The sequence below is a fragment of the Planococcus citri genome, chromosome 3 (assembly GCF_950023065.1).
Source record: "Planococcus citri chromosome 3, ihPlaCitr1.1, whole genome shotgun sequence".
Lineage (NCBI taxonomy): Eukaryota > Metazoa > Arthropoda > Insecta > Hemiptera > Pseudococcidae > Planococcus > Planococcus citri.
The window spans coordinates 42,814,998-42,827,431 of NC_088679.1; the positions used below are offsets into that span (position 1 = coordinate 42,814,998).

The 12,434-nt window shown below is 30.8% G+C and overlaps 1 protein-coding gene across 1 annotated transcript in view; it reads right to left on the reverse strand.

The window, feature by feature from the left end:
• Positions 1–522: 522 nt before the first annotated feature.
• LOC135840358 (potassium channel subfamily K member 18-like) overlaps positions 523–12,434 on the reverse strand; it is a 63,233-nt gene continuing 51,321 nt past the window's right edge. Inside the window, exons 2-5 of the mRNA XM_065356846.1 lie at positions 2,012–2,182; positions 1,501–1,656; positions 1,111–1,396; positions 523–1,006 (exon numbers count right to left, since the gene is read on the reverse strand). Coding sequence (XP_065212918.1) covers positions 625–1,006; positions 1,111–1,396; positions 1,501–1,656; positions 2,012–2,182 — 995 coding nt within the window. The 3' untranslated portion in view covers positions 523–624. The remainder of the gene's footprint in view (positions 1,007–1,110; positions 1,397–1,500; positions 1,657–2,011; positions 2,183–12,434) is intronic.

Here is a 12,434-nt window from a genome sequence, read left to right on the forward strand (position 1 = left end):
GCCATCCATAGAAGAACGTCGAATTAAATTAGAAATACAAATTCTCAGAGAAATTAATATGTACTAGGAAAAGAGTACCTACAGGCTACATCTTCTCGATTTCAAGTCAATAATTATTACAAGTAATTTCTTTTAAGAAAAAGCTCTGAGATTTAAATCTTCGGAATTTTTAGCTTATCTTTTTCAACTCATTTTTATATCAACACATTTTTTGAGGTGAAAGGGAGATCCATGAGTAATATGCTACTTTTGATTTTTTTCAATTATTTTAGAAATAAAAGAAAACAAATGTTTTGAAAAGTATCACTCAATGTGATTGTAGTTCCTACATGCTGTTAATTTGAATTTCTCCAATCATCTTTTTTTTGGGAAGAGGGGGGAATATGTGGTCGTAGGAACATTTTCCCACGTTATTATATAGACCATCTTGATATTTCTAGATCTTGTAGTACTTACCTAGTGGAATATTTCTGCACGTAAATACATATACAATGTTCGAACAGCACCAAACACACCTAATCATTTATTAAAACAACGAGATGAAAAAATGTATTAACATATTTGTACAAAAATCCAACAAACAGTCTTTGAAATTAGTAATAATTACCTATAAGCTTAAAATTATTATAATGCAACCTCGTCGCTTTTCGAAGTTTCATGTAATCGAACATTATTTCCTGATTGCATATTTTTCTGTACCAATAAAACCAACGACGCGCTCAACATTAATCCAATCAAAAGATACATGCAGTATAACAACAGTTCCATAGTTTCCTGAGCAGGATTAAATACATTTCGAAATATATCGCAAGATCCTATTGTTGTTAAAGTTAAAAAACAAAAATAAGCTCCATCTGTGAAAGATTGGTTTTTCCATGCGGAGTAAGTTAATGCGCCAATGCATACATACATAATTAACAAAGATACAGTAAATGTTAATGGAAACCAATAAATACGAGATTCTAGATGAGGTTTTTCGATATTTTGCGCGGTGAAATTCGGATCACTGAAATAAACAATGAGAAATTCAAATTTACCTTAATAATCATACAAAATTCACAATCAGATTATAAATGTATAAGAATTATATTTTTCATAAAATTTACCTACCTAATTTTAAATCGCATATTTTCTTTGCACCATTCACAGTTTATGTCAAACTCGCTACATTGTTGACATAATGAGCAATTATTTTTCAGTCTTGAATTGTTATAAGGTTTTAAACAATCTTCAGAAGAGCAATTCGATTGATTTTGTTCTAGTACTGTGTGGCAAATTTTGGAAGAACGTTTATTGCTAGATCTATCATTAACGCTAACGATTGTGTCACGTTTTATGAGCGTCAGTCCATTACATTTACTTTGTTCGCATATATTGCAATGGTTTGATTCAGAATCTGAAAACATTTTGAAATTGATAATTTTTAATTGAAAAAATACCTACTTATCTGATTTTTAATTAGAAATAATAAGTAGGTAGGTACATAAATATAAAGCTTACAATATGTATTTTTATTCAATTGACCAAACTGGAGAAGATCTGAAAGTTTTACTCCCAAATTACATATGCACAACAGCATCAAAGGCACACCAAATGTTGCGTACACCACCGTCGCTAGTTTTCCAAATGAAGTATTGGGAGTGTAATTATTGCAGCCTGGAAATACAAACCAGAACGTAGTAAATAGAGAAAAACGAGAAATCTCAGGTAATATTTAATCTTTTTGAAGCAGGTACTCGAGTGTGTTTTCTTTTTACAAATATCTGACCCATTTTTATAATATTTGTTAATTCCTTTCAAGAGGTTCAGCCATTTATTCTCATTGGTCAAGTATACAGTTTTAAAGGAAACATTTCAAAATAGGTAGTAAACTCTTAAAGCATCGAATTTAGGTCGAGTGTTTAGAAACGATGTTCTTACTCTCGCATCGAATTCTTTAATTTCATATTCTCGATATTAAAGGGTTGTATTGAAATTCAACGTTTGAATATTTTCTTTACCGTAAACTTACCAATGGTTGTCAAAATTGTAACTGAATAAAAAAAGGAATCCATATACGACCACGATGGGGTTAACAGTTTACGATTTATTGTGATTTCTTTCACAACATTTGCTTCGAATTTTTTAATAGGATCTAGTGCATCTAAAGTCCAATTTTGTTTGTACAAAACGAAAGCAGATTCTGCAACAGAAAATATGACAGAAGAGTATTAATATTTTAAAAGTTACCAGTTCAAACGCGAGGAATTTATAGCTAGCTAGGTACATAGAAGTAGGTACATTAATAGGTAATTAAAGAAAATATTTCACAAACTTGGTCCGCATTAAAATCGTCTGTATATATGTATAAGCAACCTAAGATTAGCACGTTGGTTTTTTCATTAAAATTTTGAAACGTGCTGTGATTTACCAATTCGGCTACGTAAGGTGATTATTTATTCTACATAAATCAGATTTGTAACTTTGAAAAGATTAAAAAATTAATAGCTGTCTGTTGTACCTACGCAAGTATATCCACCTATACCTAAACATTGTGCTTAAATTTTATATATCTATAACATGCTATGTTGAGAATTTTACTTGTTTTAAAAATACTTTTTTATCATAGCTTTTATGACCTAAATTATTAAAAACAACATTATGATATTATTAATAATTCAACATTATAGCGAGGCTTTTCTCTAACTATTCACGATATTTTCTGTTATGGCATAAGTTTTTCTCTTCTCTAAGCCAAGTAAGTAATTGGACTACAAAAATGCTTTGGTTAATTTTTTTCACATTTTTATTACTCAAGTTTCTCGATTTGCAAGCGCTGCTCAAAAGTAGACTAGGTACTTTACTGGTATTGCGTTGTGTTTGAAACCTACCTACATTGAAATTTGAGAGGGGTCTAGAAGCAAAACTCAATTTTGCCAAAAAGTTGATTTCGAAAAGAAAGAAGGAAAAACGATTTCCAATTTAGCGGGATGAACTTCAAAACTGCAAAAAAAAACGAATTTGATTTACCTAGTTGACAAAAGTGAGTTTAGCTTAATTCCCCTTATTTTATCAATAATTTTTCGGTAAAAGATACTTCTTTAATTTAATTATCAGTGTAAATAAATCTTGGCACATGATTGGATCATTTAGGAATAATATTTAATAGGCCCATATGTTCTTCATTGCAAATTCAAATTTCGAAATTCAATTTTCCACGAATTTTCATCAACTACATACTTGATGTAAATGTTGCAATAGTTTTAAATAAACAATAACACAAAAATAAAAATACATATCTGCGGATATTGTTTCAAAAGTAAGACCATTTTCACAACATTAATTTCACACGTACAAATAAACGTTACGAAAGTAAATTGTTTAGTTACCAGCGAGACTGGTCACAAAAACTGAAGATGAGGTAGGTATCTACCTATCTACAGTAAAGGTATATTTTTAATTCATTAAAACGTGGAACAATGGTAAAATTGAAGTGGAAATGAACACCGACGAGATATTTTCCGAAAAAGATGCTATACTTAAATTTATGATTATGTATGTTATCGTACTTAATCGTTTTTATTTATGTTCTCCTCGAATAAACCAACCACGCAAAAAGTTGCCAACATTGCTCTCATATGAACATTTCCTTTTGTCTTCGCATCATTTCCCTGATACTTCAGAAAACATTTAAGCTATGTATTTTTTTTTTTTTTTACCTCACTTACCTACCACTTTTTTCCACGATGGTTTCATTACGTCAAGAATACATATACCTAATAAGGGAAAATGAGTGAAAAATTAAACGTACAAAACAGAAATTTGTATCTGTTTAATATTTCGCCCTCACAGGTAGGAAATGCAATAAGGAAGTAAAAAGGACATCACAAATATACTCAACGTAAAATGTCGATTGTTTCCCCCGCGGTAAATATTTAATCATTAATGTACCTAAATGTTTTCTCCAGTCGTGTTCGCAACCCGAACCACACGATCGAGTCGCCATTAATGCATACGTAATTACAAATTATTACACGAATACTACTTTTTACCAATATCTATAGGTTTCGATGAATTTTCATTAAACCTTCAAATACGTGTTAATACACTTTCAAATTGTTATAAAAGGTATCACAAGGGAGTAATTTTGAGAACTTTTCTGAAATTAGCAACCGTATAAATAATATATCTCTCCCATCATCATACCACAACGAACTCGACTGAGAAACGCGAGTCTGCCTTCGACCTCTCTTCTATCAATTTGCCCGTTTGGTTACTATGCATAATAAGGTTTCTGTTTAATTAACTTATCCGCGAAAATATTTTTATACTTCTTTTTTCTATTAATTATTTTCCATATTGTAGTTAAGTAGGCTTCTCTTCCATTTTTTTGAAAACTACAATACCTACTTCATGACCTACCTAACTGTAAAGTGTAAACTAACTAAGCAGGTAGGTATAGGTATAGGAACTATAGTATATATGCGGCATTCTGCTGATAACCAGGCCAATTTTAATGCCCTATAAACCAAGTTTTTCAATCCAAATTTACCAAAATTTGAATGTTTCAAGAAGATTGATTTTGTAGATCAGAATGGTATTAGGTATAGTAAATACATATAAGGACATGCGTACAAATCAGAAGAATAAAATCAGCCGAGTTGGGCTACTGAATACGAAAACACCTCTTAAGAATGAGTGTAAGATAGACACATAGACAGATAGTTTAATTAAATCAGAAATTTCAAACAACACCTTTATAAAAAATAGGCATTTCGACGAAACTTCTTTTCATTTTTTTTGTCTTGCAGCCAAATTTCAAAAAACTGAGACAGAAATAAATAAAAAATAATTTCGAGATATTTTCAACTTTAATTTAATTTTGTGCCATGATGACAACATACGACAATGTACCAACCGTTTTGCATTAGGTATAAATTTCCGAGCCTTTTTCCCCCTAAAGAAATGGTAAACTTGGAAAACGAATATCAATATTTTCTGCGTAGGTTAGTACTCTTTATTCTTCATACTTTTCAACGCATCAGTTTCTAATGAATTTCTCTCTCTTAAAAAAAAAAGAAGAAAAAAAACTTTGGTTCTTCGAACCCCATTTGTACACCGATCAAAGAAAAGTCGACCGGGCTACAAAGCAGCCTACTCACAATTTGTAAACATTTTCAAAGTTTCAGCTGTACACCTAATAAATATGTAATGCTGGTACATTTATAATAGGGTGGAGTGAAAAACATAACAAAAACATAACTTAGATGTTCAGCGTTTTCATGGAAAAGATTCATTTCGAGTTGAAAGTTGTCATCTACTCTACTTGAATTTTCAGCTAGCTTCTGTATAATTGAAAGCGGGATGGGGGGGGGCGATGGGTTTCCAAAATAATTATGCATATTGCATATGATTAGAACGGAAATTTTGATAGACCATGTAAAAGAATTCGTAAAAAAATCAGAACAAAATGGGAGGGACCGACTTTATTTTTCTGTTTCAGTTTATATGGAATAGGTTTGAAGATGATTTAATGGTGTTAATAAAATTGCATACTCAGTTTGCCGTAAATACATACAACGTATGTACTTTCACACATTCGTAGCGAAGTACTGATGACTCATCTGTCATCCCAACACGGTTGAACTTATTACCTACTTATGCTACAATTAGAGTGAATTTGTTTACAGAGATGTAAAAAAGTAGATAGGATATCAAAAATTTTAAAATAAGGACGAACTTACGAAGTGAAGACGATGGCAACTCCAAATTTGTAAATGCTGAATTTCATTTTCACCGCACTTACAGCTTTTTTTTTTGAAAACTCCAGAACGGTTCAAAATCATCACCAATCAGCCTGGGAGGTCAAAAATACTTAATGTAAAAACTAAACAGCCTTTTATTTCAATTTGATCAAATTTTTTTTTCTTAAAAAATAAAAATCAAAAAATGAATTTCAGCGCCTGAAATTTTTGTTGGTTGTGTATTTTGGAACCCTCTTTCGATTTCTCTGTGTTAGATTCGAAAATTTTCACGTTGATTAGGATACTTCCCTTTTAAGGCATTTTTAAAACTTTACCTCGTACAATTCTTCTGTTCATTTTCAATTTTTAAGCACCAAGGTAGCCGAGGGAGTTTAGGACATGCCACAAAATTCAGTCATCCACGAGCATAAATTAAAAACATTGAAATTTTTGCGTTCCTGCATTCTTGTTCGGACAAAATGTAATCGTACATATAATTATTTTTGTTACTATTATTATTTTTTTACTCGGCGTTGAGGCAAATTCAATTAAGTACATACATTATGTAGGTAGTATAAGTTCGAAAATACAAATGCATATAAAGGGACAAAATCTGGTAAAAATAGGTGTAAGTCCACCAATGCGCAATCTTTTTTTTTTTGGTTTTTCCTTTTGCTAAATTAAAAAGGGAGCTGAAAAGAGACAATATAAGACTTCTACATAAATACGAGTAGTTGAACAAATTCGCCAACACGTGGAATGATTTTTTTGATAGTTTTAATTGGCGAGTCTGCGTTTTTCTGTAAACCTGTAAAAATTATCAGCTTTAATTTCACACCACTGTACGTACGTTACATCATAGAATCTAGGTAATAGCAATTTAGAAAAATGCGCATCGTCTACAATTCAATTAAACACTTTTCGCATTAAGCCTACATTTAATTTTGCAATAAATTACCATAGTTGACATGCGTATCCAATAAATTCTTTAATTTAAACATTTGAGGAAACACTTGCAGAAATTCTGGATTATTAATTTTTCAACATAACTACAAATTTATGATACCAGAAACGAAATTTGATAACTTCCCATACGCTTATTAATAAATGACACGAATATAATAAATTACAGAAAAATTAAAAAAACAAATTTCATGCTATATGCAAATACATTTACATACGAGTAGTATGTATGTACATATAAATACGTTTTCCGTTTTTCACATATCAACGTGTAAAATAACCTCAAACATCTGGCGAACGAATGCGAAAGGTTCTTTTACCAAAAATGTCGCTTTACTCGATAAACCCTTACTTATAATCGGAATTCAATATAAGTGTGTTTTTGAAACATATTCATATCATATTTCACGGATTCGTGAAAAACAAACCTAGACGTATAAACTTTTTTTTCGAATTTCGAGTAAGTAAGCAGGTATTTGGATTACGTTTTTGCGGAACAGAGAACATCATCTTTCACGATGCATCAATCTTCATTTTCAGTTTTCGAAAAGGTAGGTACCTATATGTTAGCTATGTTTAATTTCGTTCATCGCTGCATTTCGCTGAAAAATTAAAAAATACGAGTAATTGTTGAACGATTTTAAAAACATGTCTTTTTTTTCACATTATCTAGGTAGGTATACATCTATAGCTCGTGCATACTTACATTGAAATTCATGTACCTACAAAAAGATTTACGGCTTTAATCCTGAAATTCGTAAGCTAAACACGTAAATCGCCAAGGACAAGAACAAAATGAACTAATCATGTGTAAAAAAAAGGCATGCAGATTTGAATACATAAAAATTTGTACATTACGGGCATTTATCTTACGACATACCACAGAAGCGGATATCAGGATACGTATAGTTTCCTGTCGTTTATAAAATAAATAAATTTTATACTAACATCTACACATATTAACGAATCAGGTGGAAAAAGAAAACAAATCAAATCAAATTCGAGCGATCGACAAATACCTATACTTTGAATACGTTTTTATTTTCATACAAATGGTTCTACATACAAAAAATTTCCAAGTTGTAAAAGTGTAGATGAGAATGCTGGCTACGTTTACATAAAATGTTTACATACTTTTATTATCGTTGATTGTACAGAAACGTAAACACCTATATTGCTTATACCTATTTGCTCAAGCAGCGTATCATGGCTGCGTGCTGGTATTGGTAACTGCAGACTTGAGGAAAATAATCAACGAACATGCAAATTATAGGATCGAAAAGATTTTATCAAATTACTGCCATACAGTATACAAATAATAGAAAAGTGTTTTCAAAAAAATGATGAAAAATAAATAAAAATAATAATAACATTCCTCTAGTGTGAATATTTGAGCTCGCAGGTAAATAAAAGAGAAGTGCCAACAGAAGAAAAAAATGAGCAAAAAGTTTAAAATTAATTGAATAATACCGCAAACAGTTATAGCGACGCTTGTTTTATCAATAACCCCACAGATATCATGATTGATACTTTCTTTCCATTAAGAAATTAAAGAAAGGGTTTGTTTACCATTAATTATAACTTGGAATCAAAGTCGTAAAAATTACGCTGCATAATTTAATCTATTAACGAAGGTGAAAAATAAATAGCTAGGTAATTACATTGAAAGCATCGAAGCAAACATTATTTCTAAAATATTGTATTAAAATTCATCGGAAAAGAAAATAAGGTGCTAGGAATCACGCGATGGATAATTCTATACGAAAATGTTAATCGGTCGAATAAGATAAATGGACGAGGCGACATACATCTAAAACATCATCGGTTTACTACGGCAAATAAAATTGAATACATGTCAATGATAAGGGCCCGACTTGATTAAGGCCCTCTCTCTATCTCTTTTTTTTTACGTAATGTAGTAACTAACATAGGAATGTTTGTAATATTATGTAATTTTAAACAAACGAAAACAGTTCAAATAAAATTTTACCCACTCTGTGTTATTTTATTGGTAGGTACACTAAAATTGAGCTCTTGAGAGGAAAAAAGGAGTGAAAGCAGATTGAAGAGAAAAGTGAGAACGATTGGGAGCGAGAGAAGTGTGGTGCAAGATTTCGCATCTCTTCTTTCACAGCAAGGATTTTTTAGAAAAATTGATCAAACACATGTTTTTTCAAACTTTCGGTAATATTTAATTATAAATTCATGAATTTAATCTTAGCAATTTAGAGGACGTGTGCTAACAAGGGACTCTTGTCAACTTGTCAATTTCGATTTGGCTAAAATTTGACTCACTGAAAATTCACGTCACCCACACCTCAGAACCAAATTTTCAGCTGCCAAAGTTGATTACAGCGCTTTCTGGAGTGGTTCAGCGATTTCAGTGTGCTGGAGAAAAGCTAACTTCTGTCGAAGGCTTCAGATCGACTCGAAAATGGTCGCAATCGGTTCAAGGTGAGGGGAGTAGTTTTAGGGTACAAACGAAAATTCGGACAGTTTTCTCTAGAAATATGCTGTATTGTAATTTTTAAACATTACTAGAAAATTTGATGACATATTATCGGTATCAAGCATGAAAACTTCTGCTTCTAAAACGTTATAATGTCATTAAGAGCATAATTTTATATATGTAGATGATTTTTTAAATAATAGATAATAATTAGGTATTATTTTTATTATAGTGACAAAAACTCAGAAATATGGTAAAAATCATCAATATGAAATTCTACTTCGTATATAAGTAGGTACATAAGATATAATCAAGTCTCTTTCAATGATACCATTTCTCTTTGAAAAATTTGTGTCAATGAAAAGGGTCTAATTAACGTTTTACTTTGATTAGATGTTCCTATCTCCCTACACAAAGTAAGTAGCTGAAAAGAAGGCAATTTCAGTTGATAACAAATGAAAGTAAGTAGATAAATTGATACAACCATTAGCATGATTCATAAGCATGAAACTACATACCTAATACCTATGTAAGTATGCACTCGTATTGTACACCTAACGCTTCTATAAGTAGGTATGCATTTTTTTCGAAATCAGCTGACAGCTGAAATATATTCATTAAACTAGCATCAATCAACTGGTTGTATAGGTACTAACGTGTACACGTAGACGTACATTATAATAGGTAGGTAGTAGGTACACTAGGTCAGATAATTATGTTCTTTTATTTTTAGAAAAACATTACATCGTCGTCTGTGTATTAAAAAAAAAATTTTCAACATTGTGCCTACTCATAGCTTAAGAAGCGAAATAAGTTAATCATGAACTCTCTGTCATAAATTTGGACGTTTAAAATAACCCTTATACTTTTTTTTATTTCACCTTGACTGGTCTCGATGGTATAAAAAAGAAAAATACAAGTTCAAAAATTACGACCTCACTCGTAACTAAATAACGCTCATAAATCATATCACATGTGCACTTTTTTTAACACAAGAGCTTTACCTACTCTTTTTTTTTTAAAAATAAGAACGTTTTTCAGTACAATAAACTCGAAAAAATGGTATTGCAAATGACATCGTTCATTACCTAAGTGAGTTAAGAAAGATGTCTATTGGCATATCAAATTTCATTTAGGATATACTTATCGAAGCACGGTAGTAAGATACTAACCGTGAACGTGAAAGTACCTACTTAGTCTATGTGCACTTAATTTACCGAAAGAGCATGAAATACAATTTGTAGATTTATCGACAAATCCTCATCATAAGCAAATTGATAACGAAATTTTCAAGATAACGTAGGTAGGTATTAGGTAGGTAAGTATAAAATCGCATAAGTAAGGAAAGTAACCCTAAACATCCACATTTCAGATACACTTATGAGTAATGTAACGTTTATCAAATGTTACCGTACTTTTAGCATTTGCAAACGCATCTAATTTTATCTGTATTATTTTGACAAAAAGTTGATAGATATTTTTTTACTGCGTTGTGTGTACAGGATTAAGAAGGTTAGAAAGGTTACGAGAAAATCGACCCATTATCTGTAATGTTTTGAAATAGGTAAGTATTTTTTCCATTTTATGCTATCTTCAATATATACGTATAACGAGCATGCATAAAAATCGTTTTTTCAATTGGAGATATAAGTATATCTGATGTCAGTGATATCTACTGTTTTTTTCTTCGATATACAATCAGTCCCTCTAAATTATTTTCTCAGTAGATATACCTAACGTTGAGATACTCGACATGTCACTGAAGTACGATTTTAAAAGATGAACTTCAATATGTAAATGAATGCACTTACGAAACACATTTTCAATAACTATACAATTCAATCTCACTCAGAGTAAAAATAAATATAGCTACGCGTATTCCGAAGGTACAACATTTTTAATGCAACATTCTTCATTTTTATTTTTACTTTTCAATTTTTTTTAAAAATATCGTGTAATGGATTCAACATATACCTAGCAATTAATTATAGATACCTACATGATGTAAGTACTATTTTTTTTATCGATAAATTTAATGATAGAAATACACAAAAAAAGACAGACACGTAAAATTTAAAAAAAATAAAACCATAGCACGAATCAAGAATGTTTTTATAAAAGTACTGATATTACGATGAGGTGAAAAAAATGTTTCACACGCTACAGGATTAACATAATATCGAATGGTTTTTTCTTTTTTTTTGTTTCATCATGTAAAAAAACACACCCACAGTTAAGCGGGTAGGTATAGATTTCGGTATCTAAGCCTTTACAAATTTCTATAACGAGCAAGTTCATTTTTATTGAACTTGAGATCACATTATATCACTCGCAGCGTTTCAAACTATCAATGATAAAAAGAGGAAAAAAATCGTTTTAAATAAAAAAATCTCATCTTTACCAAACGCAGTAATGCGTAAGATGAAAGTATCACCTCCAGGGTTTAACCAAGTACCAACTTCATAATAACTTCTCTAAAAAAAATATACTACTTTCCCACAATAACACAGCTTTTTTGTTTTATGTCTTCTTTTTTTTTAAATTATCTAAATGTACTTCGAATGAAAAATAAAATAAAAAAGAAGGAAAGTACAGAAAGAGATTTTGAATCACGCGAGTAAGCATGTACGTTCTCCAAAGATGTGAAGAAAGCAGAGCGTAGGATAGGCACTTTTTGAGATTGAAAAATAAAAACGTATTGTTTACGATGAAATTAATGAACTCGAATCAGAAAACAATTACATAAATTACAGCACCATCATCAACTAGATGGGTAAGTACTTGGAATAATTATTCATTTCCAACTGTTGAAATTAAAAAGTTTATCGTTGACCGGATTTATGGCAAATCGAATAGGCAATTTTATTAACATTTAGCTTTTGAATAAAACAACTACCGCGTTAGGTAGCGTATTTTGAGAAAGTGTGACTGAAACGATAGAAATATTCGAGACAGTATATTTAATGATGATGGTTTTCAACGTGAATTTCAAATAAAGTTGAGAAGTAGACGCGAAGCAATTTTTCAAAGTATACTTACACGAAAATTCATAGGCAGGTAAATCGTTTATTTTTCAAGTGATTTATTTACCTATTTGAGAGAAAAAAAGAAGATTATATCGAAAGATGAACGAGTAAAAAGTATGTAGCAAATCAGCAATCGTTATTTTCACGCCTCATTAAAAAATCGTAATTGGTCTGGTAATCACTAATCAAGGTTTATAATGGGGAATACCACGTTAATATGTTCATGTGACTCTGAGCCCCTGAGGTAATGCTACAATTCATTATAAATTTAAA